The sequence below is a fragment of the Arachis hypogaea genome, chromosome 20, assembly GCF_003086295.3.
Source record: "Arachis hypogaea cultivar Tifrunner chromosome 20, arahy.Tifrunner.gnm2.J5K5, whole genome shotgun sequence".
In the NCBI taxonomy this organism is placed as follows: Eukaryota; Viridiplantae; Streptophyta; class Magnoliopsida; order Fabales; family Fabaceae; genus Arachis; species Arachis hypogaea.
This window is the reverse complement of record NC_092055.1, coordinates 10,144,381-10,171,268: the sequence shown is the minus strand read 5'-3', so window position 1 is coordinate 10,171,268 and position 26,888 is coordinate 10,144,381. Positions and strand designations below refer to the sequence as shown.

At 41.8% G+C, this 26,888-nt stretch overlaps 5 protein-coding genes across 6 annotated transcripts; 2 read left to right on the top strand and 3 right to left on the bottom strand.

The window, feature by feature from the left end:
- Nucleotides 1-1,953: 1,953 nt before the first annotated feature.
- On the bottom strand, nt 1,954-4,366 carry LOC112783650 (metacaspase-1). 2 transcript variants are annotated; one of them, XR_003193504.2, is made up of 5 exons: nt 3,830-4,366; nt 2,911-3,247; nt 2,719-2,839; nt 2,352-2,541; nt 1,954-2,269 (listed from the first exon to the last, which is right to left on the bottom strand). XR_003193504.2 is itself a non-coding variant. In XM_025826684.2 (5 exons), the coding sequence occupies exons 1-5, from the start codon at nt 4,194-4,196 to the stop codon at nt 2,210-2,212; spliced, it is 1,083 nt and encodes a 360-aa protein (XP_025682469.1). In that variant the 5' UTR covers nt 4,197-4,258; the 3' UTR covers nt 1,954-2,209. The 2 variants fall into 2 exon arrangements, 1 of the variants encoding a protein (XP_025682469.1); XM_025826684.2 differs by having other exon boundaries at nt 2,352-2,549; nt 3,830-4,258.
- A 904-nt stretch (nt 4,367-5,270) lies between these two features.
- Nucleotides 5,271-9,236, bottom strand: LOC112782419 (uncharacterized). The gene is made up of 4 exons (XM_025824780.3): nt 8,146-9,236; nt 7,742-7,880; nt 6,561-7,670; nt 5,271-5,959 (listed from the first exon to the last, which is right to left on the bottom strand). Exons 1-4 carry the CDS (start codon nt 9,009-9,011, stop codon nt 5,609-5,611), a joined length of 2,466 nt encoding a protein of 821 aa, XP_025680565.1. The 5' UTR covers nt 9,012-9,236; the 3' UTR covers nt 5,271-5,608.
- An 824-nt stretch (nt 9,237-10,060) lies between these two features.
- On the top strand, nt 10,061-14,913 carry LOC140182936 (uncharacterized). The gene is made up of 6 exons (XM_072230911.1): nt 10,061-11,245; nt 11,384-11,852; nt 11,952-12,472; nt 12,848-13,672; nt 14,015-14,393; nt 14,714-14,913. The coding sequence occupies exons 1-6, from the start codon at nt 10,061-10,063 to the stop codon at nt 14,911-14,913; spliced, it is 3,579 nt and encodes a 1,192-aa protein (XP_072087012.1).
- A 7,334-nt stretch (nt 14,914-22,247) lies between these two features.
- Nucleotides 22,248-24,168, top strand: LOC112783036 (7-deoxyloganetin glucosyltransferase). Its single transcript, XM_025825772.2, has 2 exons — nt 22,248-22,913; nt 23,033-24,168. Exons 1-2 carry the CDS (start codon nt 22,364-22,366, stop codon nt 23,965-23,967), a joined length of 1,485 nt encoding a protein of 494 aa, XP_025681557.1. The 5' UTR covers nt 22,248-22,363; the 3' UTR covers nt 23,968-24,168.
- A 247-nt stretch (nt 24,169-24,415) lies between these two features.
- On the bottom strand, nt 24,416-26,413 carry LOC112783037 (uncharacterized). The gene is made up of 4 exons (XM_025825773.2): nt 25,707-26,413; nt 25,482-25,627; nt 24,975-25,194; nt 24,416-24,886 (listed from the first exon to the last, which is right to left on the bottom strand). Exons 1-4 carry the CDS (start codon nt 26,148-26,150, stop codon nt 24,704-24,706), a joined length of 993 nt encoding a protein of 330 aa, XP_025681558.1. The 5' UTR covers nt 26,151-26,413; the 3' UTR covers nt 24,416-24,703.
- Nucleotides 26,414-26,888: the final 475 nt, after the last annotated feature.

Genomic DNA, 26,888 nt, shown 5'->3' with positions numbered 1-26,888 from the left:
TTGAGACACCCATAAAAGGAGTCGTTTCCGCTCCTTGAATTAAGATTGTGAAACAAAACTCGAAAATTGTTGATTTATTTGTTGTTAACAATGGAACAAAAATTTGAGTAAAACACCCAACTACGTCTATGACCACGACCAGCAACTTGATCCGCAGCATCTCTGCCTGTCGACATGTCTGCAAATAACAATCATCAACGCACAATTAACACAGTTAGACAATTTCAAACACTTCAACAATTCAAGACCTAATGTATTTAATTTAACCTAACTTAATCAACCCAAATCTATTAAGATTAGAAAACTAACACTGAACTGATTCAAAATTGAAAGTGAAATTTTAATCAAACTTAAACTAAATAGAACTAAAATTAAACAATTATCAAACAATCTCAACAACAATTTTTTAGCAAAACAGTCATCAACGCAGCAATTAACACAATTAGATAATTCCAAACACTTCAACAATTCAAGACCTAATGTATTGAATCTAATTTAACTTAATCAACCTAAATCCATTAAGATTAGAAAACTAATCCTAAACTAACTTTGAAACTGATTGAAAATTGAAATTGAAATTCTAACCAAACCTAAATTAAATTAAACTAAAAACAATTAGCAAACAATCTCAGCAACAATTTCTCAACAAAATAGTCATTAACGCAGGAAATAATAAAATTAATGAATTCCAAACACTTCAACAATTCAAAACGTAATGTATTGAATCTAATCTAAATTAATCAAACTAAATTATAAACTCTAAACAAATTCAAATTACAAATCCAAAAATCACAATAGCATGCTTAATTATCTATGAACCAAGAGAAATCTTAATAAAAAAATTTCTAATTTTACTCTAAATCAACCTAACAACAAAAAGTAGTTTAACTAAACCAAATTACTAACGAAAAATTAAAATCTAATTAAACCATAATAAATTTAAAATAGAGAAGATTAAATTGGAAATTAACAAAATCTCAAAACCAACCTCAGAGTAAGAAGAGTGGAGCAACGGTGGAAGTTGCGGCGGTGAAATGGCTCACTGGAGTGCGCCTCGGTGGGGAGAGTGACGAACGTTGCGGTGGTGGAGGCTTGGATTGCAGTGGAGGTTCTGCTTCCCCAAATCCACGTTGAGCGCAGCCGGCAGCAGAAGTTTTGGCTCGCTGAGAACAGTGGAGCGGCGGCGGAGGCAACGGGAGGCGGCAGAGAACCAGCAGCGAAGGTGGAGACAATAATGAGAGAGAGGGTGGTGATGAAAAAAGAGAAGGGAAAATTCAAAATGGGAGAGACAAAAGTTCGCGCTATCATCTAGAGCACGGTCACCGTCGATTCCGCATGTCCAAAATGCAATGTTTTACTAAATAATATTATCATTGGATTTATCCGCCAGTAAATTTGACAGTAGTGGGAGTACCATAATTTTTTTTCCGTCAAATATTATTGTCAGAACATCAATTTCAACAATAATATTTGACAGTTACGAGTTTATAGCCAAATCTTACGGTAAATTCGACGACAAACTCACCATTAACGATCGACGCTAAATTCAACTATACTCAACGTTTTACTTATAGTATCTCCAATTCTCCTCACCGAATCCCAACGATTCACTTCTTGCCCTCACTGACGCGCTGCACGCACACGCTCCGTGTAGAGCCCCACCGGCCACGACAAACGCTCTTTTCCTCGCTGAATTCCAACGATTCACTGCTTGCGGCGGCTTGCAGAACCCACCCTTCTAATAGTAGACACCCGTCACAGCTCGAACCCTAGTTCTTCATTCCCTCAACACAGAACTAAGCTTTCAACACATGGTTTGGAGATCTTTCAATTTTTTTCAAAGGCCGTTACCAAATTTTCCACCCAATTGCATTATGAAATTTTTGCACTTTACTTAATCTAATTTTGTGTACCAAATGATTTACGGCTCTTCATTAGTCGAGTTACATGTCATTAGCATAGTCAAACACTATTTCCATAGATTCAAAGGTCACACATGTCGTTCCTACATGAAACATTTTAGCCACCATAGCTACGGACAACACTTAGCCACCACAGACCGTACTATATATATAAGGGTTTTGCTTAAATTACAACTGCATTAGAAACTTCATCATAAAAAACTTGCTAGCTTATTGGTTAGCTAACACAGTGAGGCAACGGTTATTTCGGTTATGGTAATAATATAGTAGTTGCCCTGTTTCTTTTGTCACAGTAAAATGGGCTTTGAATAGATTTCAAACATGTGAGATGACGATAATTGTGGCTCCTGCATGCATGCATAAGGCATTTCAAAATTAGGATCAAGTTTCATGTTGTTATACTTATGAACAAGCTAAGAGGAAAATTACATGAGCATAGTGCAGGCGAGAGTCCATTCTGCCATAGCCATACTCTTCAGCTTGATGACCAAAATGTCCTTCCTTAGCATTGCGGATTGTGGACCTCATGGCATTCAGCAAGCGCCCATAAGTCATTTTAGCTTCACCTTGCATGGCTTGAATGAAATTGTAAGTCAAAGCTCCTGCACTTTCCATGCCGCTAAATGCCTAATCAACCAAAACATAATCCTCAGGCTTTTTGTTTTGTTAGAAATATAGTCATTCATGTTCCTTTTCTTATCAGCTTAATTTTGGAAAGAATTCGTTTTATAATTTGGTATCAGACTCATAAAAAAAAAATTACAGTTTTTGAAAAAAAAGTGGTTTCATGACTAACCGATGTATCTGCCGCACTTCCATCATCATCACAAGCTGAAATGCAAACAGCTACTCCTCCATTTGTGCCTTTGAATGCACCTCTCCGGGTTCTGTGATCTTCCCATCCATAATAACCTTTTCTGTTTAAATAATACAAATTAATCAACTTTTTTTTTTTTTGCTGATGTAAAAGTGTAACTAACTAACTAACCGGTTCATTCTGCACATGAAGGGTAAATCAAGAACAGTGCCGCTAAAGCATGTATCAACAAGGGCGTGGAGCTTGGCGCCACGTGGCAGAGGGCGGACGATGGTTGCGTTGATCTCATCATCAATTATCTTGCCCTCATGCTCATAATCAACAGGGCAGATTGCTTCGTCGTAGCCATCAAGCTCATCCATGTCATGGTCCACTTCTCTGGATCCGTGACCGGAGTAGTAGAACAGCAATGAATCCCCTGGCCGGCAACCTTCTACCAACCACCTCATCGCCATTCTCATGTTGTGCTTTGTTGGGATCCTTAGTGGGTTTCTCTCCTCCGGATCATCTCCACATGCACAACATTTCTTAGTATTATAAACATAGAAGCCACCAAATAAACGAGATCATTCCTTAATAACTACTTAAGTTAAACTTACTCAAGCTTCAACTTTAAAATTAGGCTCAATTGTTAATTGAGGAATTCTCAAGTCCCTACAGAAATTGTGCCCAAGTGGCCAAAATGTGAGTTGGTTAAAGTGGGACCCACCCCTTTCTATTTGATTTCAGCAAGTGAAATATAGGCCTTATTTCATTGCCTAATTTGAACTATAATCATCAAACCATAGGACATAACAATGAAACATGTAAATTATAACAAACTAACAAGAATAACAGCTTTTTAAGATATGAAACATTTGACATGTCTAAGGTGCATTTATCTAGTCTATAATATATATATATAAAATTGAGAAAGTCTAGGAGGCAGCAGTTTTATTGAAATTTGGGTAGCGCTTAACCATAAAAAAAATAAGTAATTCTACATCATTAGATGTCATCTCATTCCATTAAAAATATTGATGATGGCTAATTAATGGCTACACATCACAAATTCTGCTGCCCCTAACACTCCTCATATATAATTAGGTACCTGTGAGCAAGCGAATGGAATCGGTAGGGAAACCCAACTTGTCAATGAGAAAGTACTTCATGCAGTGAGCATCATTCACAGCACCTTTGATCTTGTTAACTCGCTTACCATAGCTAATACCAAACAACACAGCCCTCTTCTTACCATATGGAGAAGCAGGAGGTGGCGGTGGCCGGGGCGGGCAAGGCCTCGGAAAGCCAGGAGCCAAATCGATGTAGGGAGAAGTTCTATTTGGTAAAGGGTAGTTAGGTTGTGGTTGTGAATAGTCTTGGCAGCCATAACACAGAACGGAAACATAATAGGCTTGCACTGGCACCAACACAGGCCTTCCACATTGCATGCATCTTTCTCTTCTACATGCCAACATGATGATGATTTTGAGCTTTGAACAATGTTAAGAACTTGAGAAGGAAAACATTATTAAATTAAATTCAGTTTGTTGTTGTATATATTGTATTGTAATATTCTATTCCTTTCGGTTGGGATGAGACATATCTAGAATCAGATTCTGCTTGCCATTTTTTTCTCCAGTGGAATGCGAATGTATCAACACATCAATATGAATATAATTTGAAGAGAGAATCAAGTCTAATTGCTTGCGTGGACTTTCCTTTGCACAATGATAAGTAAATACATAGGATATATCTTTTCCTGTTTGATCAAAGTCTTTGTGACAATGGATGGCCCAAAATGAAAAATCCATTGGGAGGGTTCAATGGATTTGCACCACAGGAAAAGAAGCCTACTTTCAAATTGTGCTGTTTGAGCAGAATAATCCATGCACACTTATTAAGTTTTCATTTTATAATGATGACTAAGAAGGGAAACATTGCTACAGCCCAATTCACCAGTTTAATTTCAAATAGCATTCATATTAGAACAAGGAATTCTTTGTGTAGAGAGAGATACATCATTACCAACCCTGTACATGGACTTAGAGAACTTTTCTGGGACGTAACGATTATCATAGTCTTTTCATGAAGTTCTAACAAATTGACTACAAGCTCTCTCACATTGTAGTGGACCGTACATGCTTTGAAGAGTAGTTTTGTCTCTTCATTCATAGTTGAAGGAAAACCGTGGTTCATTTCACAAACACACATTGTTAGTTCGTTCCTTTCCCTATACCTTGTATTTGATCAACGAAGAATCGAGTAGCTTCAGTTTCAACCCAGAAAACGTGCTACTAATAATGCATCCCACGTGTCTATGACTATGCTTCTGTTTATTATTCTCGCAATAAATAATCAAGAAACGGATTCCATAGTCTTCTTTTTTAATAGCTGCCCAAAAGACGTAAATTCTACATTAGTTTTTCCTCCTACGGTATTATACAATTATGGTTGGTTTCATTACCTCAGTGATGTTTCACCGGGTGTAATTATCGGATACACCTAGTGATTAGCTATGTTAGGAAGTTCAAATTCACAGGCCTTAGTACTGTACTAAACATAACATAGACTGCAGCAGAAAATATTACAAGTTTACGACAGAGTATCATCAGTTCCCGAGTATATATATAGAGATATATACAGGACCATGTGTGATTACAAACAGGGATAAATTGATCATTGCCACAATTAACGATACCATCGGCACCAAATGTTGAAAAGTTTCTTCTGGGTCATCTTCTACTGATCTCTCATGGATCATAGCTTCCAAACTAAGAGGCTACTAGTTTGAAGTTAACAGGAAATTAAATACACTTCCCTACAACTGCAGCCATTACCGCAACTGTGAATCAGTAATTACCAGTCTAATATGGTTACCATTTGGTGATCAACTGTCCAACACATTAATTTGACCAGAGATTTTCGCCTTACAAGCTGGACACATGAATCCAACAGAATCAGGTTGTATTTCAGAATTAAGGGCATCATGGTTGAACTCTATTCCACACCAAACACACACAGTTGTAAGCTGCATAACTTCTTGTGATTCAACCTGAACTGAGGAGGGATATGTTGTTTCCATCACTGTTTTGTTTACCATATCAGTTTGCACATCAGGCAGTGAAAAGGAATCTTGAATACTTGTAGCATCATGCTCAGTAGTACTGATTTCATCCAATTCCTGGAACCGCTCCACATTTTTATACTCATGATCTTCAGTACAAGATTGTTTTCCTACCTGTCAAGAAGCAATGGAAACAATAATTTTCAAGGTTACACATCAGCACTACTGACTAGGGTGAGACATGTCATAGCAGGGGTGCACATGGTAGCTACTCCAAGACACACAAGGAGCTGGAAACATATGCTAGCTAGTAAAGGGCAAGAAGACATCATGCAAGCATATCTGCCCAATCAGTAAAGAATTTCTATTCCTGGGACATCCAAATGATCCAATAGAATCACAAACAATGGACTTGTTAATCAACCAGGAAAAAACAAAGGAAGTGTATTATTCCTTGTCCACTACAAAAGGCCTGCATGCTAAATCTCCAGAGGACTATGTACCATGTTTGGCCAAAAAAACCAATGGTTATGGATCCAGAAAAGCTATACTCAAAAGCTGTATATGAAATACAATGGTTCAATACAAAATAAACCTCAATAGAGAAAAACAGCTGGAGCTAACAATAATATCCCACATGCCATGCATGCATGTCATATGAAAGACCTCAAATCAATCACTTTCTAGGGTGACCTTGATCTAATAGGGTACTCCTTAGTTTTTCAACATATAAGATCCCCTACAGAAAAGGCATCCCACAGGTTATGCCTTATACCTTATCAGAGCTGAAAGCAGGAGAGCAATACAAAGATTGCATTTGGGATATAGGAGATTTAGAAACCCTAGAGTCGATCACATTTTCTTCAGAAGCTGGCATTAGCATCTCTTGAACATTGGTCCTAACAGGAACATCCTTGCAACCATCTGAACCAATTTCCAATTCATTCTTATTATTGTTATCTTCATTAAACTTAAACTTTTCTTTGATATTAGAGCAACAAAAATTTTCATTCTCCCCAGAATCTGATATTTTGTCCTTGCAAGATAAAATAAGCAAAGGGTCTTGAGAAGCTCCTCCCATATCAATCCCAGACTTATCAAACACTTCAACAGATGGATTACCATTTTTCTCATTTACACATAACAAACCCGTGTGATCTAGACAAGTAACCATCTTTGCATCAATAACTTGGCTATCATCATCAGTTTCCTCTTCTTCCACATCCATGTGTAACTCTGGACTATCCTGCTGATTTAAAACTTGAACAACATTTGTTCCATTTAAGCTATCTTCCATTTGCTGTTCTGACTCAAAGTTTATATCTTGATCCAAGCTACAAGCAGCAACTTTCGAAGCAGGCTCCATGTCACAATCCTCCATGATAGAGCTCTGAGCAATTTCAATAAGGGCATCCATCCTGGAGATTCTTGAAAGCAGCATGTCCTCCCTCACAGGAGACTTGTCTGTCCGTTGAACATTTTCCAGACCTGACGAATCTTCAGCCTGCCTCACATTACTCCTAACATGGATCCCCACATGAGAACTGTAGCGACGCCTTTCTGAAAACACCTTGTGACAGAACTGGCACTCAAACTTTCCATCTTTAATTATAACTCCATCTCCAAGAGAAGATCCAAGCCGATATCGTCTTGTTGTTCTCTGGTGAAATGACAATAAGTGCTGCAAGTATGAATCCTTCTCGTCAAAGGTCACATTGCATTTGTGACATTCAAATAGGTCATGTATTTCCACGTCTGCAAGATTTTCCAAACCCAACAAGGCCAATTCCATCCCACGTTCATTAGAAACAGAAAAACTAGGTACATCTGAGTTAGCTACAACAATCTGCCATTCACGTTGATCCTCATGGGCAACACCTGCAGACTGCATTATAATGGATAAATCACACGTCATAAAATCATAATAGATCAACAGCTGCAGCATGGATTACTTACGTGTTCAGTGATTGCTCTTTGTTCCTGCGGCAAATTCTCACTCCTATGACCGATTTGCAACGGTGCATCACTATGGCCAATAAGAGACTGCAAATAGGAAGCAACTTCTCTACAAGACATAAATTGCTGTCCACTAGGGCTGGAGAACATCACAGAAGAAAAAAATAGTAAACATAAGCCCTAGAAATTTAACAGTACTGAACATAGAAAATTTCTTAGCATCAACAAATCGCAAATTATGCATACCAAAGGACATAACTAATTTTCAATTTTATAGCAAAGAACAAAGTTAGGTGTGTCTTAACTCTTAACTATGTCAAGAATTTCGCAAGCTTATAACAGAAAATTCAAATTGCAAATGAAAATTAACATGTATGAAAAGGATTAACTTCATTGTATTGAACCTTATGTATCTGCGACAATAGATCCATGCGCGACCATCCTTTCTCTTCAACCCGAGAATAAGCTTCCAACCAAGCGGCAATGCGTCACCGAAATTGGCAGCGTCCACAATCCTCCTCTTCCTCCTCCTGCTTCCCCACTGTCCCTCTAAATCCCTCAGAAACCCTAACAGCTCCTCCTCTCCCTGCAGTCCGTCAGTCCGCCTCCTCAGCTCCTCCGCAAAAGGATCCTCCGCCTTCGCTAGATCCATCAGATTGATCACCACTCCGTTCTTGTTCACAATCTCCATCCCGCTGTAGGATTCCTCCAAGTTCACCTTCACCTTCGGCTTCCGCCCTCTCTTCCTTTTCCTCTCTCCGAATTTCACCATAGCGAGCTCTCCTCTCCCTTCGCCAGCACCACCTCCGTGGTAGGCGACCAGCGCGGAAGCGGATGAAGGCGGAGCGAACACGACTTGGTCGAATTTGGGATCTTCCCTGATAAACTGTTTCAGATAATCGATTATTACACGGTTCTCGGCATTTCCAAGGTCATCGGAAGGGAGAGAAGGTAGCTTAGCGGCGGGGAGGAGGCCGGCAACACGGCGTCGGCGGCCGGTGGGAGAGGACTCGGGGCGGCGAGGACGGGAGTATGTCTGGCGGCGAGATCCGGCGCTCTCGTTGAAGAGAGACGGATCGATTTTGGGAGTAACGAGGTGGCGACGAGTGGAGTGGAGATCGAAGGCGGAGAGGGAGGAGAGAGACAGGGCATGGAGCTCCGACTGTGAGAGAGTTGTAGTGTCTATCCGAGCCAGGGATTCTAAGTTGAGAAATTGCTGCTGCGGTGGCGGCGCCGGCAGCTGCGAGGTAGCTGCAGTGGCGGTGGCCATTTTACGGCACGGCGGCGATGAGATCCGCTTTTGTTTTGTTAGCTGAGCGAGGCTGAAGAGTGAAGATTTGACTTCGAACTTGGAAGTTTGACTAGCTGTAGCTGTCTTATTTAATTTTGGTTGGTCTTAAATTTTCATCCAAACCACGTTTAATGGATCATGTTAGAATTATGTTAACACAAGTATGGAAAAAGGATAGGAAGCTGTTCACGTATACCACCGTACTTTATTAGAATATTTTTGTTCCCATCGTTTCGACCATTAAGATTTATAATAAAATTATATAGAAGGATAAGATGAAAGTGAAAATTTTGTATGTGAAATATTTTGTCTAGAGAGCATGGTGAAGCTGCAACTAATTCTTTCTTTCACCCATAAAGTGAAAGATAAAATTACAGTCTAGTCCTATAACAATGTGCAGCTTCAACCAGCTTATATTGGGAAGAGCTAACGATTGTGATAGACTAGCATATGCCATGAATAAGTTCCTTTTGAACAAGCATTAATTTTACGATAAAATAATTATTATTTTAGTAATATTATTTAATAATTATTCAAAAAAATGTTATATATATACATGCTTTAATATTTAAACTTTATTAATGTTACGGCCTGGCCCAAAACTCACACGGGTCAACCCGACCCGAGTTCCCGCCGGCCCAATGGTGCACCCTCCGCCCGACCCGGACACGCGTCCCGTACGGCTTGCACACAGCCGTGGGACAACACCTTTGAGAATATGGGCCTGCCCACTGGAAGGGCCCACAACTGACATGTATATAAGGGGAGACTGGCTCTCCCCCCAAGGTACGTCACATTGACACATCATTCCCTCTCCGCCTGCACATATTCTGACAAGGGCGTCGGAGTGTCTTTGCAGGTGGCACCCCCCTTCTCCATCAGAAGTGCTCGGGACCTCGCCCACCCGGAACCAGGAAACCACAACCAGACGAGCTTCTCCACCATCCGAAGCGTTGACCTCAGGATCCTAACCCGAACCGTCCGGTACCCGATTTACCGAACATTGGCGCCGTCTGTGGGGAACGTTCATGGATTTCGTGCTGGTCCAGACCGGGACTGGTTCCGAGGTAGCGCCTCCCATACTCGGGGGAGGCGCCGTCGCGACGGAATCCCGGCAGCAGCAACGGTCCCCCCCGAGGGATGCGACGCAGACTCACGAGAGACGCCCCTTCGAGGGGACGGGTGACAACCACGCCAGGATAATGCAAGAACTACGCCACAGAATGCAGGACTTAGAGCGCAGGCTAGCAGAAAGAGAGCGCGACCGACGCTCCCCAGAGCGGAGCCCCACCCGTTCCCGTTCGAGAAGCCGCTCGAGGCGCACGCCGAGCCCCCAATGGGAGTCGGAGAGCACTGGGGAACGGATACGCCCCAGAAGAAGAAGTCGCGACCCCATTATCTACGCCCGACACGAAAGACGGCGCGCGTCGAACAGAGGCAACGAGGAAGCCCACCGCGAGAACAATGAGTCGAGAAGAACTGCCCGAGGACCCGTCATAATAGGAGCGACCCTTTTCCACCGCTCTGTACTCGAGGTCCGATTACCAAAACATTTCGACAAGCCGATAGACATGAAGTATGACGGAACACAAGACCCCCTGGAACACTTGACGGCCTTCGAGGCCAGGATGAACCTAGAAGGGGTGGGAGACGAGGTCAGATGTCGCGCTTTCCCGGTCACCTTAGCGGGCCCGGCAATACGGTGGTTTAACAACCTCCCGCAAGGCTCGGTGACCCAATTTACCGACATCAGCCGCGCCTTCTTGGCTCAGTTCACAACCAAGATTATCAAAGCCAAACACCCAATCAATTTGCTGGGGGTGACGCAGAGACCCGGAGAGCCGACCAGGAAGTACCTGGACCGTTTTAACGACGAGTGCTTGGAAATTGACGGTCTGACGGACTCAGTGGCAAGTTTGTGCTTAACGAACGGGCTGTCGAATGAGGATTTCAGGAAACACCTCACCACGAAGCCCGTCTGGACGATGCAAGAGATCCAGTGCGTGGCCAAAGAATACATTAATGACGAGGAAGTCAGCCGGGTCGTGGCTGCCAATAAACGGCAGCCCGCCTACAACCAACCCCGTCACTTCGAAACCAGAGAAAGACCAAAGGAACACGCCAAGGACGGCGGTCCGAGTAAACCATCCAAACCGTTCCCCCGAGTCGGGAAGTTCACCAACTACACCCCCCTCACGGCATCGATCACTGAAGTTTACCAACAGATAGCAGAAAAGGGGATACTGTCGAGGCCCCGACCGCTTAAGGACAGGACGGGAGGAAACAAGAACCTCTACTGCGAGTACCACAAGGGTTACGGGCACAAGACCCAAGACTGCTTTGACCTAAAGGATGCCCTCGAGCAAGCTATCAGGGACGGCAAACTCGCTGACTTCTCCCACCTCATAAGGGAACCAAGGAGACGCAACCGGGACAACGACAACGAGGACAGATCCCGACCAACAAGACGACGACAGGAGCCGGAGGGTGACGACCACGGTCTCACGGTGATAAACGTGGTGACGGCCAGGAATACCGCCCCGAGGTCGAAATCGGCGCAGAAGAAAGATGCCAAGGTCTTAGCGGTCTCCACCCCACCTGTTAGAGGTCTTAAGGGTCTCCCACCTATCTCTTTCGGCCCGGAGGACCAATGGTTTGACGAAGTGCCGGAAAGTCCGCCCATGGTCATCACGGCTAGGATCGGAACTGGCCTCATCAAACGAATCCTGATAGACACGGGGGCAGACTCAAACATCATGTTCCGAAACGTTTTCGATGCCCTGGGATTAAGAGATTCCGACCTAACAACCCACCAGCACGGTGTGGTAGGGTTAGGAGACCACTTCATCAAGCCAGACGGAATCATCACACTCCCGACCTCTGTGGGACAAGGGCAAAGACGAAGGACAATCATGGCAGACTTTGTAATATTACGAGATTCGACGGCCTATAACATCATCTTGGGGAGAAAGACCATTAACGACCTGGGGGCAGCCATCAGCACGAAACTACTGGTGATGAAGTTCATCACCGATGACGGATCCGTGGGATCCCTCCGGGGCGACTTGGAAACGGCGGTCGCTTGCGACCATGCCAGCCTTTCTCTCAGGAAAAAATCCAAGGAGGCGTCAGGGGTTTTCCTGGCCGACCTGGACGCCAGGGTAGACGACAAACCCAGACCAGAGCCAGAAGGAGATTTGGAAAAGTTCAGAGTCGGCGAGGAGCACGATAAGTTCACATTCATAAACAGAAACCTCCCACACGAAATAAAGGAGTCTTTGATGGAAATGATCAGGGCTAACGCCGACCTATTCGCCTGGACGCCTGCCGACATGCCAGGGATAGACCCCCAGCTCATGTCGCATCACCTGGCCGTAAAGGCAGGAGCCAAACCGGTGGCCCAGAGAAGGAGGAAAATGTCGCAGGAAAGGGCAGACAAGGTAGCCAAGCAAACGGCCAGCCTCTTAGAAGCGGGATTCATCCGGGAATTGGATTACTTGACTTGGTTGTCGAATGTGGTTCTGGTTAAAAAACACAACGGGAGGTGGAGAATGTGCGTAGACTACTCTGACCTCAACAAGGCTTGTCCCAAGGACTGCTACCCCCTACCTAATATTGATGCGCTTGTCGACGCGGCGGCAGGATACAGATACCTGAGCTTCATGGATGCCTACTCAGGGTACAACCAGATACCGATGCACCGACCCGACGAGAAAAAAACGGCGTTCATAACGCCAGGGGGCATCTATTATTACAAGGTAATGCCATTTGGCCTAAAAAACGCAGGAGCCACATACCAAAGGTTGATGAATAAGATATTCAGTGAACTCCTGGGCAAAACAGTGGAAGTCTATGTAGATGACATACTCGCAAAGACCGCCCGACCTGACGATCTCCTGAGTGACCTTAACGACGTTTTCTCGTCCCTACGACAACACGGCATGAGGCTTAATCCACTCAAATGCGCGTTCGCCATGGAGGCCGGAAAATTCCTAGGCTTCATGATCACTCAAAGAGGAGTGGAAGCCAATCCCGAAAAATGCCAAGCGGTCCTTCAAATGAAGAGTCCGAGTTGCATCAAAGACGTCCAGAGACTTGCTGGGAGATTAACAGCTTTGTCCCGTTTCCTCGGCGCATCGGCGGCAAGGGCCATACCTTTCTTCAACTTAATGAGAAAGGGAATGGCGTTCGAATGGACACCAGCGTGCGAAGAAGCGTTCAACCACTTCAAGCAAATCTTGGCGGCACCACCAGTCCTCGGGAAACCCAAAGCCGGAGAACCGCTCTACCTCTATCTATCAGTAACCGAGGAAGCGCTTGCCGCGGTCCTCGTTACAGAAGAAGCAAGGACGCAACAGCCTGTCTACTTCGTGAGCAGGGCACTCCAGGGACCAGAGCTGAGGTACAGTAAACTGGAAAGACTGGCGCTGGCGCTCCTAGTATCCTCCCGAAGGTTAAGACAATACTTCCAGAGTCACCGTATAGTTGTGAGGACAGATCAGGCGATTCGGCAAATACTGCAAAAACCTGATTTAGCTGGTAGGATGATGACCTGGGCCATCGAGCTCTCACAATATGACCTACAGTATGAGCCTCGACACGCAATCAAGGCCCAGGCAATGGCAGACTTCTTGGTGGAGGTAACGGGCGATCCTCCCGAGGAAACGGGCACACGGTGGAGGCTTCATGTGGACGGAGCCTCCAACCAAACGTCCGGAGGAGCAGGGGTTATCTTGGAAAGCCCAGCAGGGGTCATCTATGAGCAATCGACCAAGTTCGAGTTCCCAGTGTCGAACAACCAAGCAGAATATGAGGCTCTCCTAGGCGGACTAATGCTGGCTCGGGAAGTCGGGGCGACAAGGGTCGAAGTATGCAGCGACTCCCAAGTCGTCACATCGCAGATAAACGGAAGCTACCAAGCCCGGGACCCCCTCCTCCAAAAGTACTTGGAAAAGGTTAAGCAAATGACAAGCCAGTTCCAGGAGGTCATTATCCAGCACGTTCCGAGAGAAAAGAACACACGAGCAGACCTTTTGTCGAAGCTTGCGAGCACAAAGCCAGGATCGGGTAACCGGTCGCTCATCCAGGGCATGGTGAAGGAACCAACGGTCGCCCTCCACCTGACGGAGTCGAGCCCCTCATGGCTAGACCCCATTACCAACTTCTTGGAACTCGGCAAGTTGCCCGAGGATGAGAAGGCAGCCAAAGCTTTAAGAAGGGAGGCGGCCAGATACGCAATCATACAAGGACAACTATTCAAAAAGGGACTCAGCCAGCCCCTATTGAAGTGCTTACACCCTGACCAAACGGACTACGTGCTCAGAGAAGTCCACGAAGGGTGTTGCGGACACCACATCGGGGGCAAAGCCCTAGCAAGGAAGCTCATCCGAGCAGGATATTACTGGCCAACAATGATGAAGGACTCGAAGGAATTTGTCAGAAAATGCACGAAGTGTCAACAAAACGCCAACTTCCACAAAGCACCAGCCTCCGAGCTAAGCTCGCTAACGACTACACGACCTTTTGCACAATGGGGAGTCGACCTCTTGGGACCCTTCCCGGTCGGCCCAGGACAAGTCAAATATCTCATTGTAGCCATTGACTACTATACAAAATGGGTAGAGGCTGAACCGCTAGCCACGATATCGTCCTCCAACTGCCGGAAGTTCATGTGGAAGCAGGTGATAACCCGTTTCGGCATCCCGGAGGTCGTTATCTCGGACAATGGGACCCAGTTTACCGACAAGAAGTTCATGGAATTCCTCTCCGGCTTGGGAATAAAACAAAAGTTCTCCTCAATAGAACACCCTCAAACAAACGGGCAGGTAGAAGCCGCAAACAAAGTCATTCTTCTTGGTCTAAAGAAGCGCCTAGACAGTAAGAAGGGAAACTGGGCCAACGAACTCCCCTCCGTCTTATGGTCGTACAGGACAACCGAGCAAAGCGCCACGGGGGAAACCCCCTTTCGCCTAACGTACGGGGTCGACGCGGTAATACCAGTTGAAATCGGCGAACCAAGCCCCCGACTACTACTCGCGGTAGGGATGTCAATGGGGCAGGGCGGGGGCGGGGGATGCCTCCCTGCTCCCCATCCCCGCCCTCAGATTTGCTCCCCATCCCCGCCCCATTCCCTGCCGTGGGGGAATATTGCTCCCCATCCCCATTCCCCACGGGGCCCCATTCCCCGCGGGGACCCCATTCCCCATGTACATAATAGTTCTAACTAATTATTAATTTTCATATGAATAGAGCTGCAAGTATCTATCTTATACAAAAATTGCAAGATTTTATACAAAAAGTCTAAATGACACAATGGTGACTTCTTTCGAAATAACGCAATGGGGACGCAACGACGAGCCAAAGGACAAAGTAGTAGACGAGGTGGGAGACGTGGCAACAGAGAGGAGAATGGACACGATGGCAGAGTTACGAAAAGGAACGCCGCAAAAAGAAATTACGACGCGGTAAGGGTGATGGCACGGTGAGGTGTGACGATGCGGTGAGAAGGGTGACGAGGGGGTGGCTGCAGAGAGGTTGGATGAAGTATGGACTGCCTTAGGAATCTCTGAATTGAAGAAGAGTTATGCAAATAAAGATTAGGAGTTTTGGGTTTCTATATATATGTGTGTGTGAGAAAAGTCTAAAAAACATATATGAGAAATAAACTATTAAGGATAATTCAAGGAATTCATAAATTTCGGGGAATAGCGGGGACGGGGCGGGGATCCCCGCTCGGGTCCCCGCGCCTGCTTCGGGGGAATTTTGTCCCCCATCCCCATCCCCACGGGGAAAATTCCCCACAATCGGATCCCCATTCGGGGCAGTCCCCGCAGGGATCCCCGCGTCTCGGGGAATTTTGCCATCCCTAACTCGCGGGCATGAGCGAAGGGGTCGAGAAAGACCTGATCGAAGAAACAAGGGAGATCGCTCACCTAACAGAAACGGCGCTGAAGCAAAGAATAGCCCTGCGTTACAACGCAAGAGTCCTCAAACGAGACTTCGAAGAAAGGGACCTCGTCCTGCGACGCAACGATATCGGCGTCTCGACCCCAGGGGAAGGCAAGCTGGCGGCAAACTGGGAAGGTCCCTACAGGGTTAGGGAGGTACTCGGTAAGGGCGCTTACAAACTCGAAAAACTTGACGGCAAGGAAGTACCCAGAACATGGAACGCAGGTAACCTAAAGAGGTTCTACTCCTGATCCACCGGCTCACCGACCAGGGAGTCTAGCCAAATAGTTAATATTTGCCCTGTCCACATAGTTAATTCATCTTGTTTGCTTACTTTGTCAAATACTTGCCCAACTGACGAATAGTTTTCACTTGTTCAAATTTCTTAATTGTTAAAACTTTTTTACTCCACGTCTGTTTCTCACGACCAAAACTTAAAACGGCACCCCGGGACTGATCACCCCGGGAGCCAGACGGCTCATACGCCTTAACCAACTCGACGACTACGCGACCGAAACGGTCCGAATTACTGCCAAATGCGAAAACGGCAAGACGGGCACAAGAAATAAGCCCGGCCAGAGTAAACGGTAACACGGTAACGGCAACACGACAAAATAATGAGACTAGCAAGAATCATAACAATCAAACGACGATAACTCATAAAGCGTCAACATACGGAACGGACAAGTAAATTGTTCAAGACAAATAAAACGACAAAATGTCAACAGGGCGCTCAGCAAATGCGCTACAAAATATCCTAAGTTACGAAACTTCATTTCCTCGGCATATCAACAATTTTTCCGTCCTGGATAGTTTTGAAAACACCAATTGACGACGTCTCGAAATCAGGAGCAGCAATCTTCAGCTGAGCTTTCAGGGCGTCCTCGGTCATCAAGATGGCATTCTTCCCTTGTTCCTTGGCCACCTTAAGCTTCTTTTTAAGCTCAACGGCCTCTGCCTTAGCGGCCTTCGCCTCCGAGATAGCCTGCTCCCGTTCCCTCTCCAACGCGACAACCCGACCCTGAGCGGCGTTCAGTTGACCCTCCAATGTCATCTCACGCTCAAGAAGCCGGGCCACGGTCTCGTCGGACGCCTTCAACCTCTCCGCAACAAACGAGGACTTCTCTTCAGCAGCAGTAAGCTTCCCCCCCATTTCGGACAGTTGACCCTGGAGGAGTTCAACTTGAGCCTTAAAATCATTGTTCGCCTTAACAGAAGACTCAAGCTTCCTCCGAAGCGCCTCCATACCGGATAACTCAAACTCGGCCTTCCGAGCTATCACGGCCCCACGAAGCAAGGTGCGATACATCCACCTCGCCTGCCCAGACAGCTCGGTTGCATGAAAATGCTCTTCTGTCCCCGGTATCAGTTGGGAATCAATGAACTTAGAAGCATCAAAATTCCTCTCCATTACGGTAAGGACCCCTTCCGGGCTAGAAGACATCTTTCGCTTCTTAGGAGTGTGGATAAGCTCCACGTCACTATCCGGTTGAGGGGTGTGAGTCGCCTGCCCGTCAGCAGGTCCCTCCTCATGAAAAGGGGAAGCCTGACCCCCCGAGCCCTGCTTTCCCGACGCTTCGGTATCATGAGCAGGGGAAGCTTGGCCCGTCTTTTCCCCTGATTGGCCCTCCGACTTGCCGGCGTCCTTCTCTCCGGCATTCTCATCATCACTAGCATCAAAAAAGGTCTTCATCAGGTTCTCAAGACCAGTCACGGTAGCAGACATTTCCACTGCGATAAACAACAAGAACGTTAGCCGTCAAACCGACAAACATAAAAAGCAAGAAACATATGCAAACAAGAAAAGGAACTCACGAATATAGCTCCGGCCGGCCTCCCGTTCACCCATGAGAAGGTGGGGGTTCACGGGATTCTTTTCAAAGATAGCTAGAAGAACGTCCACTATCTGTTTATCTACAGCCGACAACCTCTTGTACGACACTTTCACAAAAGGATTCGACCCCGCGCCAAAGCTCCAGTAAGTCTGGATAAGGCGCTCCCCCTCTAACGACAACCAGAAGGGATGGCGACCCTTGACGGGACGAACCTTGAAATACTTATCTTTGAAACCATGGTAAGAATCCTCAAAAAGGCTAAAAATCTTCCTACCCTGGGCAGCACGGAAAGAAAGAAACCCTTTTCTTGCTTTCCCCTATTTGGAGGGGTTGGTAAGGTTGAAATAAAAGAGAAAAACGTCCACCGACGCCGGTAGCTCCAAGTACTCGCAGACCATCTCGAAGCAGCGGATCGAAGCCCAGCTGTTCGGATGAAGCTGAGACGGACAGACGGATATCCGGTTCAGCAGCGCCATTTGAAAATCGGAGAACGGTATCCGAACACCGACTTGTGTGAACATGGACTTGTAAAACCAAATCCAATCGGGGACGCGAGGAGAATGAAAATTGAGCTCATAAATACGCTCACGAGGAAGCGGGACAATGGCCTCGTAGTTGGCCTTCTCGTCAGTACCCCCACACAGGTAACCGGCTTGCCGGAACTCCGTCAATTCCTCCAAGTCCATCTGGTTGGGAGAACTCCTTATATCGTCTGTCACCCAAGCATACGGGTCGTAAGCCGCAGCGGATCCGGAAGACCGGGAGACAACGCGAGGCATACCTACAGCGGGGTACCACTCCGTTAGTCTATGAGGTCGGGAGCCCGAAAAAACTCAGAACCACGCCTTTTCAACTCAATCATGACCAGATACGGCTAAAAACTACGCCTACCTCACAAACCACCCAAAAAAGCCTATCCTGGAATGGTACCCCTTTCCTAACCCACCTATCCCAACACTGGAAAAACCTCTTGACAAAAATAAAACCAGCCATGCAGTAGATGCAAACAACAAATCACACAATAACAGAGCATAACCCAGATACCAGAAGAAAGAAACCAGAAGATTACCTGGAGCGATGAAGGAAATCTGGGCTGGAAGTTGAAGCAGGAAGGAGTTCACGCAGGAAGCTTTGGATGTTAGGGAGAGAAGAAGTTAGAAATGATAAGAGTGGGAGGTGGATAGGGAGAAAACTGTTTAAAAACCACCCCCAAAAAAGCGCGAAAGGAAGCAGGGGTAAGATAGTCTTTGCACACGGGTTTTTTCGAATCATTATGAGCATTAAATACCCAGCGCGGAGAACGAAACGGCAAACAGATACCACAGCAGATCAAGAGACACGCGCACAAGAGACGCGTCCCTCCCACGATCCGCCGACCCAATGACAACGCACGAAGGTAAACGTCACGCGCCACCCATGGCCCCCACGACCATCGCTGACGCGTCGGGGGCACTGTTACGGCCTGGCCCAAAACTCACACGGGTCAACCCGACCCGAGTTCCCGCCGGCCCAATGGTGCACCCTCCGCCCGACCCGGACACGCGTCCCGTACGGCTTGCACACAGCCGTGGGACAACACCTTTGAGAATATGGGCCTGCCCATTGGAAGGGCCCACAACTGACATGTATATAAGGGGAGACTGGCTCTCCCCCCAAGGTACGTCACATTGACACATCATTCCCTCTCCGCCTGCACATATTCTGACAAGGGCGTCGGAGTGTCTTTGCAGGTGACACCCCCCTTCTCCATCAGAAGTGCTCGGGACCTCGCCCACCCGGAACCAGAAAACCACAACCAGACGAGCTTCTCCACCATCCGAAGCGTTGACCTCAGGATCCTAACCCGAACCGTCCGGTACCCGATTTACCGAACAATTAATATTTACTCAACTTATTTTTATATATTACTTAATTATTATACAATCTATTCATAATATATACATACATATTTAATAATTTAGTAATTTGTTATATCTTTATATTTTAAAGTATTTTTTTATAAGTTTATTTTATAATATTCATTTTAATATGAACCTTTAGATTTATTATCTAATAATCTCAATGGATTATATCTACAAAAATATTAATATTTAAATTTTTTATCGAAACATTTTAGATACAACCATAAAAATATATATTTTTGTTATTATTGAAAATGATGGTGTATATAAATTATATAATAAAATATTTTCAGACAATAGTTCAAATGACATAATGTTTTTATAATTGAAAGTTCTAATTATTCTCATAATACTTAAAAAAATAATAAATTCAAATATATGTGTTTTTTAAAGAATACAAAAGATAAACAATTCAAAACTTATTTTATTTAAAAAATAGGAAGATAACTAAAAAGATGAGTTAGAATTTTTAATTATTTTTCTTTTAACACACTAGAATTAATAATATTTTATTAGAATAATTAAATTAATAATTAATTTTTAACAAAGTAATCTTTATTTAGTATTTTTAATAATTAATTTTTTAGTAATTAATTTTGGACTTAATTAATTATTTGTGTTGAGTACTTGAGTTAGTGCTTACCTGCTTATTAGCAATTTCATGTTAATTAAAAAAGTAGAGAAGTGAATTATACTTATTGAATTTTTTACATTATTAAATTACATGCAAATTATTATACCCTCAGAAAGTTTATGTATTTTAGGAAATAGGAATTGCATGTAAACCACTATGTCTTCCTAATAAGATTTATGTGTTATAGAAATTATTTTTTCTATATTTACCTCTATGCTTCAAGATTTATGTGTTGTTTCTATTGTATGTAAATTTTACTATTTTCTTTAGGTTAAAATTTTTTTACTAGTAAATTATGCTAATCTCTTGTATTTTATGTGTATTTTTTGAAATCAATAGAGTCTCCCACAATTTATATAGAATTAGTTTAAAACCAAAATGTAACTATTTTCAAAAAATTATAATTAGATAATTTTAAGAAAAATTTATTTTATATATATAAATTATTGACAACAATATATACCTCCTTATAAATTATTGTTTCCATGTAATTTTTAAACCTGTATTAATAATCATGAATAAACTATACAATTATACTATATACATATTTAAAATTAGTCACTAAATTAACTCTATTCAAAACATATATTAAAAATATATAAAATAATATATATATTTATACATAAATATATAATAACTAATTTTTTATATACATATAATATTTTTATAATATATATTAATGTGTTTTGCACTTATATTAAGTATTAATAATATTAATAATTATAAATTAGTAAATATATTATCTACATTAAGAGAAATACATAAAAGAAAAAAGATTAGGGAGTTTTCTTGCAAATGTTACTGACATTATTGTAAATATGATTTTTTTTTATTTTTTTACCAATCATTTTAATTTGTTCATCTTTTAAAATAAATTAATTGATATATTTATCAAATTATAAATTAATAGTTGACTTGAAGTATTAAAAATTAATATTCAAAGTCTGTATATGTTTTTACTTTTTACCTCTTTAGCATGTACTAGCGAATAAAAGTATTTCAACGAATAAGAATTATTTTTTTATGAGATTTCTTAAACAATATGATATATAATAAAAAAAATATTTTTTTTAAGTTATAAAATTAATAAAGTAAAAAATTAATCACTATTAAATTTATAATTTCTATAAAATATATCTTACTATTTTAATTTAAGAGTGATTAATTCTTTAGTTGGTCACTTTATCAATTTTTTCATTTTAAAAAGTTTTCATCCTAAAAAAATATTTTTACACCTAATCCATTCACTAAAAAAAATGATCCATTAATATCTTATGAAGCATGATAGTTGCTAACATTTTTATTATAAAAGAATTAGCTAAAATTAATTTTAAAATAAGATAAAAATAATGTTAACTACTAAAATTTTTTGTACAGTATTTTTCTTTAATTATCCAATGTATATATATATATATATAAACACCTATCAAACGGCTTTTCATCAAGCTCGCTTGCTTGTTTGGTATGTCCTTTCATGTCAACAATTACTGAGCGCCATTTCTAAAGTTAGCCAATCTTATCTTTTTCTTTCTTACTAAAGGGTTGTATTCGTCATTTGATAAGGGACTACAAGACAAAAATTTTATTAACAACTTGATCGTACAAGGAACATTAAAGTTCCAAAAAAATACATGGCATGCCTGATAATTTCCTAATAACGTAATTTCAGAAACTTTTATAGTACAATTAAGATTTTAGACTTTTTCGATGCAAGTGTCCAATCTCAGAAACCATTTTGGCATATAACTCTAATCTAGAAGGTTATTTAGTTGAAAATGCTATCTTATTTTTTCTTGGTGTCGTATATCCCATGATGTTTCAATTTTCTCTTTAATTTGCTATGCATCTTTTGAATGACATCATCAACAACAATGATATTGATATATATATATGAATAAATATGCAGGCTTATTGACAGGAATCTGAAAATAAATAAGCATGCAGGCATAGCTCTTCATCATCATCATTATCATCAACCTTACAAGAAAAGTTTCTTAGTCTTTAATTAGGAAAATGAATTCCATCATTGAAAGTAATAGAAAACCGCATGCAGTGCTAACACCTTATCCACTTCAAGGCCATATCAATGCAGTGTTCAAACTAGCAAAGCTTCTTCACCTAAGAGGCTTTCATATAACCTTTGTCCACACTGAATACAACTACAAACGCTTCCTCAAATCAATGGCTATGTCTCCCAACAACAACAACCACCTTATTCATTCCATTCCGCACTTTTGTTTTGAAACCATCCCTGATGGTCTTCCCCATCCTGATGATAATGGCAATAATCATAATCAAGATCTTCATGCTCTTTTGGACTCAGTCAGGAACAAATTCCTCGCCCCGTTTCGAAGCCTTCTTGCTAAACTTATAGAGTTGGCCTCAGCTGGTGCTGTCCCTCCAGTTACTTGTCTTGTTTCTGATGGAACCATGCCTTTTACTATACAAGCTGCTCAAGATCTTGGACTCCCTATCCTTCTCCTTTTTCCATCTGCTGCTTCTTCATTCTTGTCTGCTATGCACTTTCGCACTCTCATTCATAAAGGTCTCATACCACTCAAAGGTAAGTACCTTCACTACTATCCTTCATGTCCAATATTCATAATAGTTCATAAAATGTGAGTATGTGACACTGAACATACTCCTAAAGTCATGTAATTTATCTATGTGATATATATGCAGATGAGAGTTGTCTGACAAATGGATATTTGGAGACAAAAGTTGATTGGATTCCAGGAATGAAAAATTTTAGACTCAAGGACCTGCCTGACTTTATAAGGACAACAGATCCAAATGATCCCATGTTGCAATTTCTCATGGAATTGACAGATAAAGCTCACAATGCTAATGGTGTTGTTTTGAATACTTTTGATGAACTCGAGGGTGAGGTAGTCAATGCTCTCTCCTCTATGTTACCTGCTGTTTACACCATTGGCCCTTTCCCTTCATTTTCCTATCACAATCCAGAGGATCAACAACTGGAAATTTTGGGTTCTAATCTTTGGAAAGAAGATACTGTGTGTCTTGAATGGCTCGACTCCAAGGAGCCGAGATCTGTTATTTATGTGAATTTCGGCAGCATAACAGTTATTTCGCCCGAGAAACTATCAGAGTTTGCGTGGGGTTTGGCCAACAGCAAGAAGCCGTTCTTATGGATCATTAGGCCTGACCTTGTTATTGGTGGCTCGGTGGTTCTGTCCCCGGAGTTTGTTGATGAGACTCGAGGTAGAGGCCTAATAGCTAGTTGGTGCAACCAAGAGCAGGTGCTGAACCACCCTTCAGTTGGTGGATTCTTGACTCACTGTGGATGGAACTCGACCACTGAAAGCGTGTGTGCCGGAGTGCCAATGTTGTGTTGGCCGTTTTTCGCAGACCAACCAACAAACTGTAGAAATATATGTAATGAATGGGGCATTGGGATTGAAATTAATAACGATGTGAAGAGAAAGGATCTGGAGAATCTTGTCAATGAATTGATGGTGGGAGAGAAGGGAAAGAAGATGAGACAAAAGGTCACGGAGCTCAAGAAGAAGGCAGAGGAGGTGACTAGACCCGGTGGTTCTTCATACATGAACTTGGACAAAGTGATTAAGGAGGTCTTACTGAAAGAAAACTAGATTAAATTACTGCCATATTTTTTCTTTCTTAATAATGAAATGCAGTATTGTGATCATTCAATTTTATCTTTCTCCTGTTGAATATGCAGCCTTGTGTAGTAAAGAAATGGTGGCATCTGTTTGTGCTCCATGTAGTGGAATGTGAAGTCCTCATCAAGCTGTGTGATTTTTTAATGATTAAGATTAATTGTTTGCCGGCTAGTTTAGGAATTGATGATTAGTTTATGTTACTAATAACTACAAGTTGAATGCATAAGTTCCAGAGAGTAAAGACAATTTATTCCATTAAAAAATAATATATGCTTCTGCATTTTGAGTAAGAAGTCTTCAATTCATAAAATAATGATTAAAGAAGTGTTGTTAAACTTATTGATACTAGTTTTTCCTTTCTCCCTGTGATGCTAATGCATAATAACTACTAAGTAACTGTGAATATAGTTCTTTTGACTTTTTGTTCAATCTATCTTTTAGTAATATGAAAATGTTAAATGTCACTAAGATGAAGCATAATGAAAACCAAATTTAAACCCTTTAAAATACATGACCATATGATGTAACACAAAGTAATACCCCTGAACCTTTCTCTCTATTGATATCTCCACCCTGTACTTATTTGTCTATATACAAATTTCATTCTTTGTTTGCAAGATTGGCTAAATTGAGAACAAATTTAATAGAGGTAACAAGGTATTATGGTAGGGTATCCAATGTTTAAGCCAACCCTTAACTGAGCAAGCTAATTGAAGTGCTGCTTAATCAGAATCTGAGCACCTTCAACTAGCCTCTTCACAACTTCACCAGCAGGTAGAATTTCCTTGATGAGACCGACGCCTTGGCCGGCATACATAGCCATGCTCTCAATATCTCCTGTGGTTGTCATGTTTGGGACAGTACCTGCGAAACGGCGAATCTCTCTATCCTGTTGGATAGAAAACACAAAAGTTTCAAGTGGTCTGCAATAGCATACAAAGATCAAAGACAGACACAATGAAGATTTGAAACTTTACCATGCCATGGATTGTTGAATGGCCAATGAGTGGCTGGTTGGTTTCATTCTCATGGGATGGAAGTGATCTCCAATCCTTGTAGAAGGGTGTCTTGAGAACACGCTGCGGCGCGCCGGGCCACCTTGCCCTCCCAAATACATCTGTGTACTCGGTTTCATCCATTTCAATCAACTTCCTCTTGTATGTTGGATGAGCATAGCTTTCCTCAGTTGCCACAAACCTGCAAAATTGGTAGATTATGTTAATAGAGAACACTTTGACCAGGGTAAAAACTCGCGTGCAGATGTCTTCACTTAAAAGTTGATAGATAGAAACTGTTAGATACCAATTTAGTTAGCCACTATGCTACGTGTACACCAAAATCAGCTACCAAAGTCAGCCACTATATTTATACACAAATACATTGGTGGTGTAAGAATAGCATTTTTATTTAGCTAAATATATCAAATTATCTCACGGTTCTTGGCTATGAAATTCATCACATGAAAAATAAAAACATGTTGATACCTTGTCCCTAGACATACACCCTGAGCACCAAGAGCCAGAGCAGCAACATAACCTCGAGCATCGACGATTCCACCGGCTGCAATAACCGGAATGTTCCGATTACCAACAAGATCAACCACCGTTGGCACTAACGATATCAGACCATCCTAAACGAAATTCATCAAGTGAGTAACTGAATTTGGAATAGTACATAAGAAAAGTGAAGGCAGCATGGATAATGAATACCTGACCAATGACATGACCACCGGCTTCGCGTCCTTGAACAATGATTCCATCAACACCAGCATTGATTGCCTGTTTCGCACCTCTCAAATCCCCAACTTGCGGAACAATCTTGACACCAGCTGAATGAGCCATGGCAACTAAATCAGGGGTACAATCTCCCCAGTAGACCTGCAAGATTGCAACTTTCTCGTCCAAAATGACCTTCAGATTCTGTTGATGAGGAAAAGCAAGGACTACACCGATCCCGAAGGGTTTATCGGTTAAGGACCTGGTCTTGTTTATGAGGCCCCTCACATAATCAGGGCATTCCCAGTCGGGGGCCCGGAGAAGACCAAGACCGCCGGCATTGGCAACAGCAGCAACAAGCTCAGGGCCAGAGATATCAGGGCCTAATGGCGCCTGAACTATGCCATATTCAAAACCAAGTAACCCTCTCCAACCCATAACCAATCTTCATCATTTCTCTCATCACTTTCTTATTTTATATGGCCTCTCAAGATGTTAAAGGGCTAGTTTGGAAACTTCAAAAATAACTTTTTTTTTTTTTTGAGTTTTTGACTTATGAAAAATAATAGTATTAATGTCTAGATTTTTAAAATTAAATTACAATTTTTTTAAAAGTTATTTAAGAATTTTTAAAAAAGTTAAAAAAATAATTTCTTTATAATATTACTATTTTTTATCATATTTTTATAAAATAAATATTTTTAGAATTAAAAATTCAAAGACAAAATAACTTATTTATAAGCTACTTTTAATATAGTTGTTTATTATTTAAACTATTTTTTTAAAAGGAGTTTAATTAAACTATTTACCCAAACTGAACCTAAATCTAGGTTAAAATTAATTACTAAAATTAGTATAAAATACATATTAAAATATAAATATATATAAAAAATAAATTTAAATATATATATTTATACATAAATATATTAATAATTAATTTTAATATATAAATAATATTTTTTAATTTGCCTCTCACACTTAAAAAAAAAATACATACAAAATAATGCTAAGTGTGAGAATATAAAATAATTAATAAAAATTTATTAAATTATTTATTTTAATATACTAATTAAATTTTATTTTTGGTTGCTTAGGTATTTTTTTTATTAAACAAATCAAGAATTAATTTATTATAAAAATAATTTTTATTTAAAAATTTATTGTTAATTATTAAAT

Coding starts and splice junctions, on each gene's coding strand:
- LOC112783650 (XM_025826684.2), bottom strand. CDS start 4,196: ATGTTGGCATGTAGAAGAGAAAGATGCATGCAATGTGGAAGGCCTGTG. Junction 3,248..3,829: donor TTCCATTCGCTTGCTCACAG/GTACCTAATTAT, acceptor GTGCATGTGGAG/ATGATCCGGAGGAGAGAAAC. Junction 2,270..2,351: donor CTCGCCTGCACTATGCTCAT/GTAATTTTCCTC, acceptor GCATGCATGCAG/GAGCCACAATTATCGTCATC.
- LOC112782419 (XM_025824780.3), bottom strand. CDS start 9,011: ATGGCCACCGCCACTGCAGCTACCTCGCAGCTGCCGGCGCCGCCACCG. Junction 7,881..8,145: donor TATTGTCGCAGATACATAAG/GTTCAATACAAT, acceptor GATGTTCTCCAG/CCCTAGTGGACAGCAATTTA. Junction 7,671..7,741: donor AAAGAGCAATCACTGAACAC/GTAAGTAATCCA, acceptor ATTATAATGCAG/TCTGCAGGTGTTGCCCATGA.
- LOC140182936 (XM_072230911.1), top strand. CDS start 10,061: ATGGATTTCGTGCTGGTCCAGACCGGGACTGGTTCCGAGGTAGCGCCT. Junction 11,246..11,383: donor TCACGGCATCGATCACTGAA/GTTTACCAACAG, acceptor TTTGACCTAAAG/GATGCCCTCGAGCAAGCTAT. Junction 13,673..14,014: donor TGGCAGACTTCTTGGTGGAG/GTAACGGGCGAT, acceptor AGCCAGTTCCAG/GAGGTCATTATCCAGCACGT.
- LOC112783036 (XM_025825772.2), top strand. CDS start 22,364: ATGAATTCCATCATTGAAAGTAATAGAAAACCGCATGCAGTGCTAACA. Junction 22,914..23,032: donor AGGTCTCATACCACTCAAAG/GTAAGTACCTTC, acceptor ATATATATGCAG/ATGAGAGTTGTCTGACAAAT.
- LOC112783037 (XM_025825773.2), bottom strand. CDS start 26,150: ATGGGTTGGAGAGGGTTACTTGGTTTTGAATATGGCATAGTTCAGGCG. Junction 25,195..25,481: donor GGTGTATGTCTAGGGACAAG/GTATCAACATGT, acceptor CCAATTTTGCAG/GTTTGTGGCAACTGAGGAAA. Junction 24,887..24,974: donor ATTCAACAATCCATGGCATG/GTAAAGTTTCAA, acceptor TCTATCCAACAG/GATAGAGAGATTCGCCGTTT.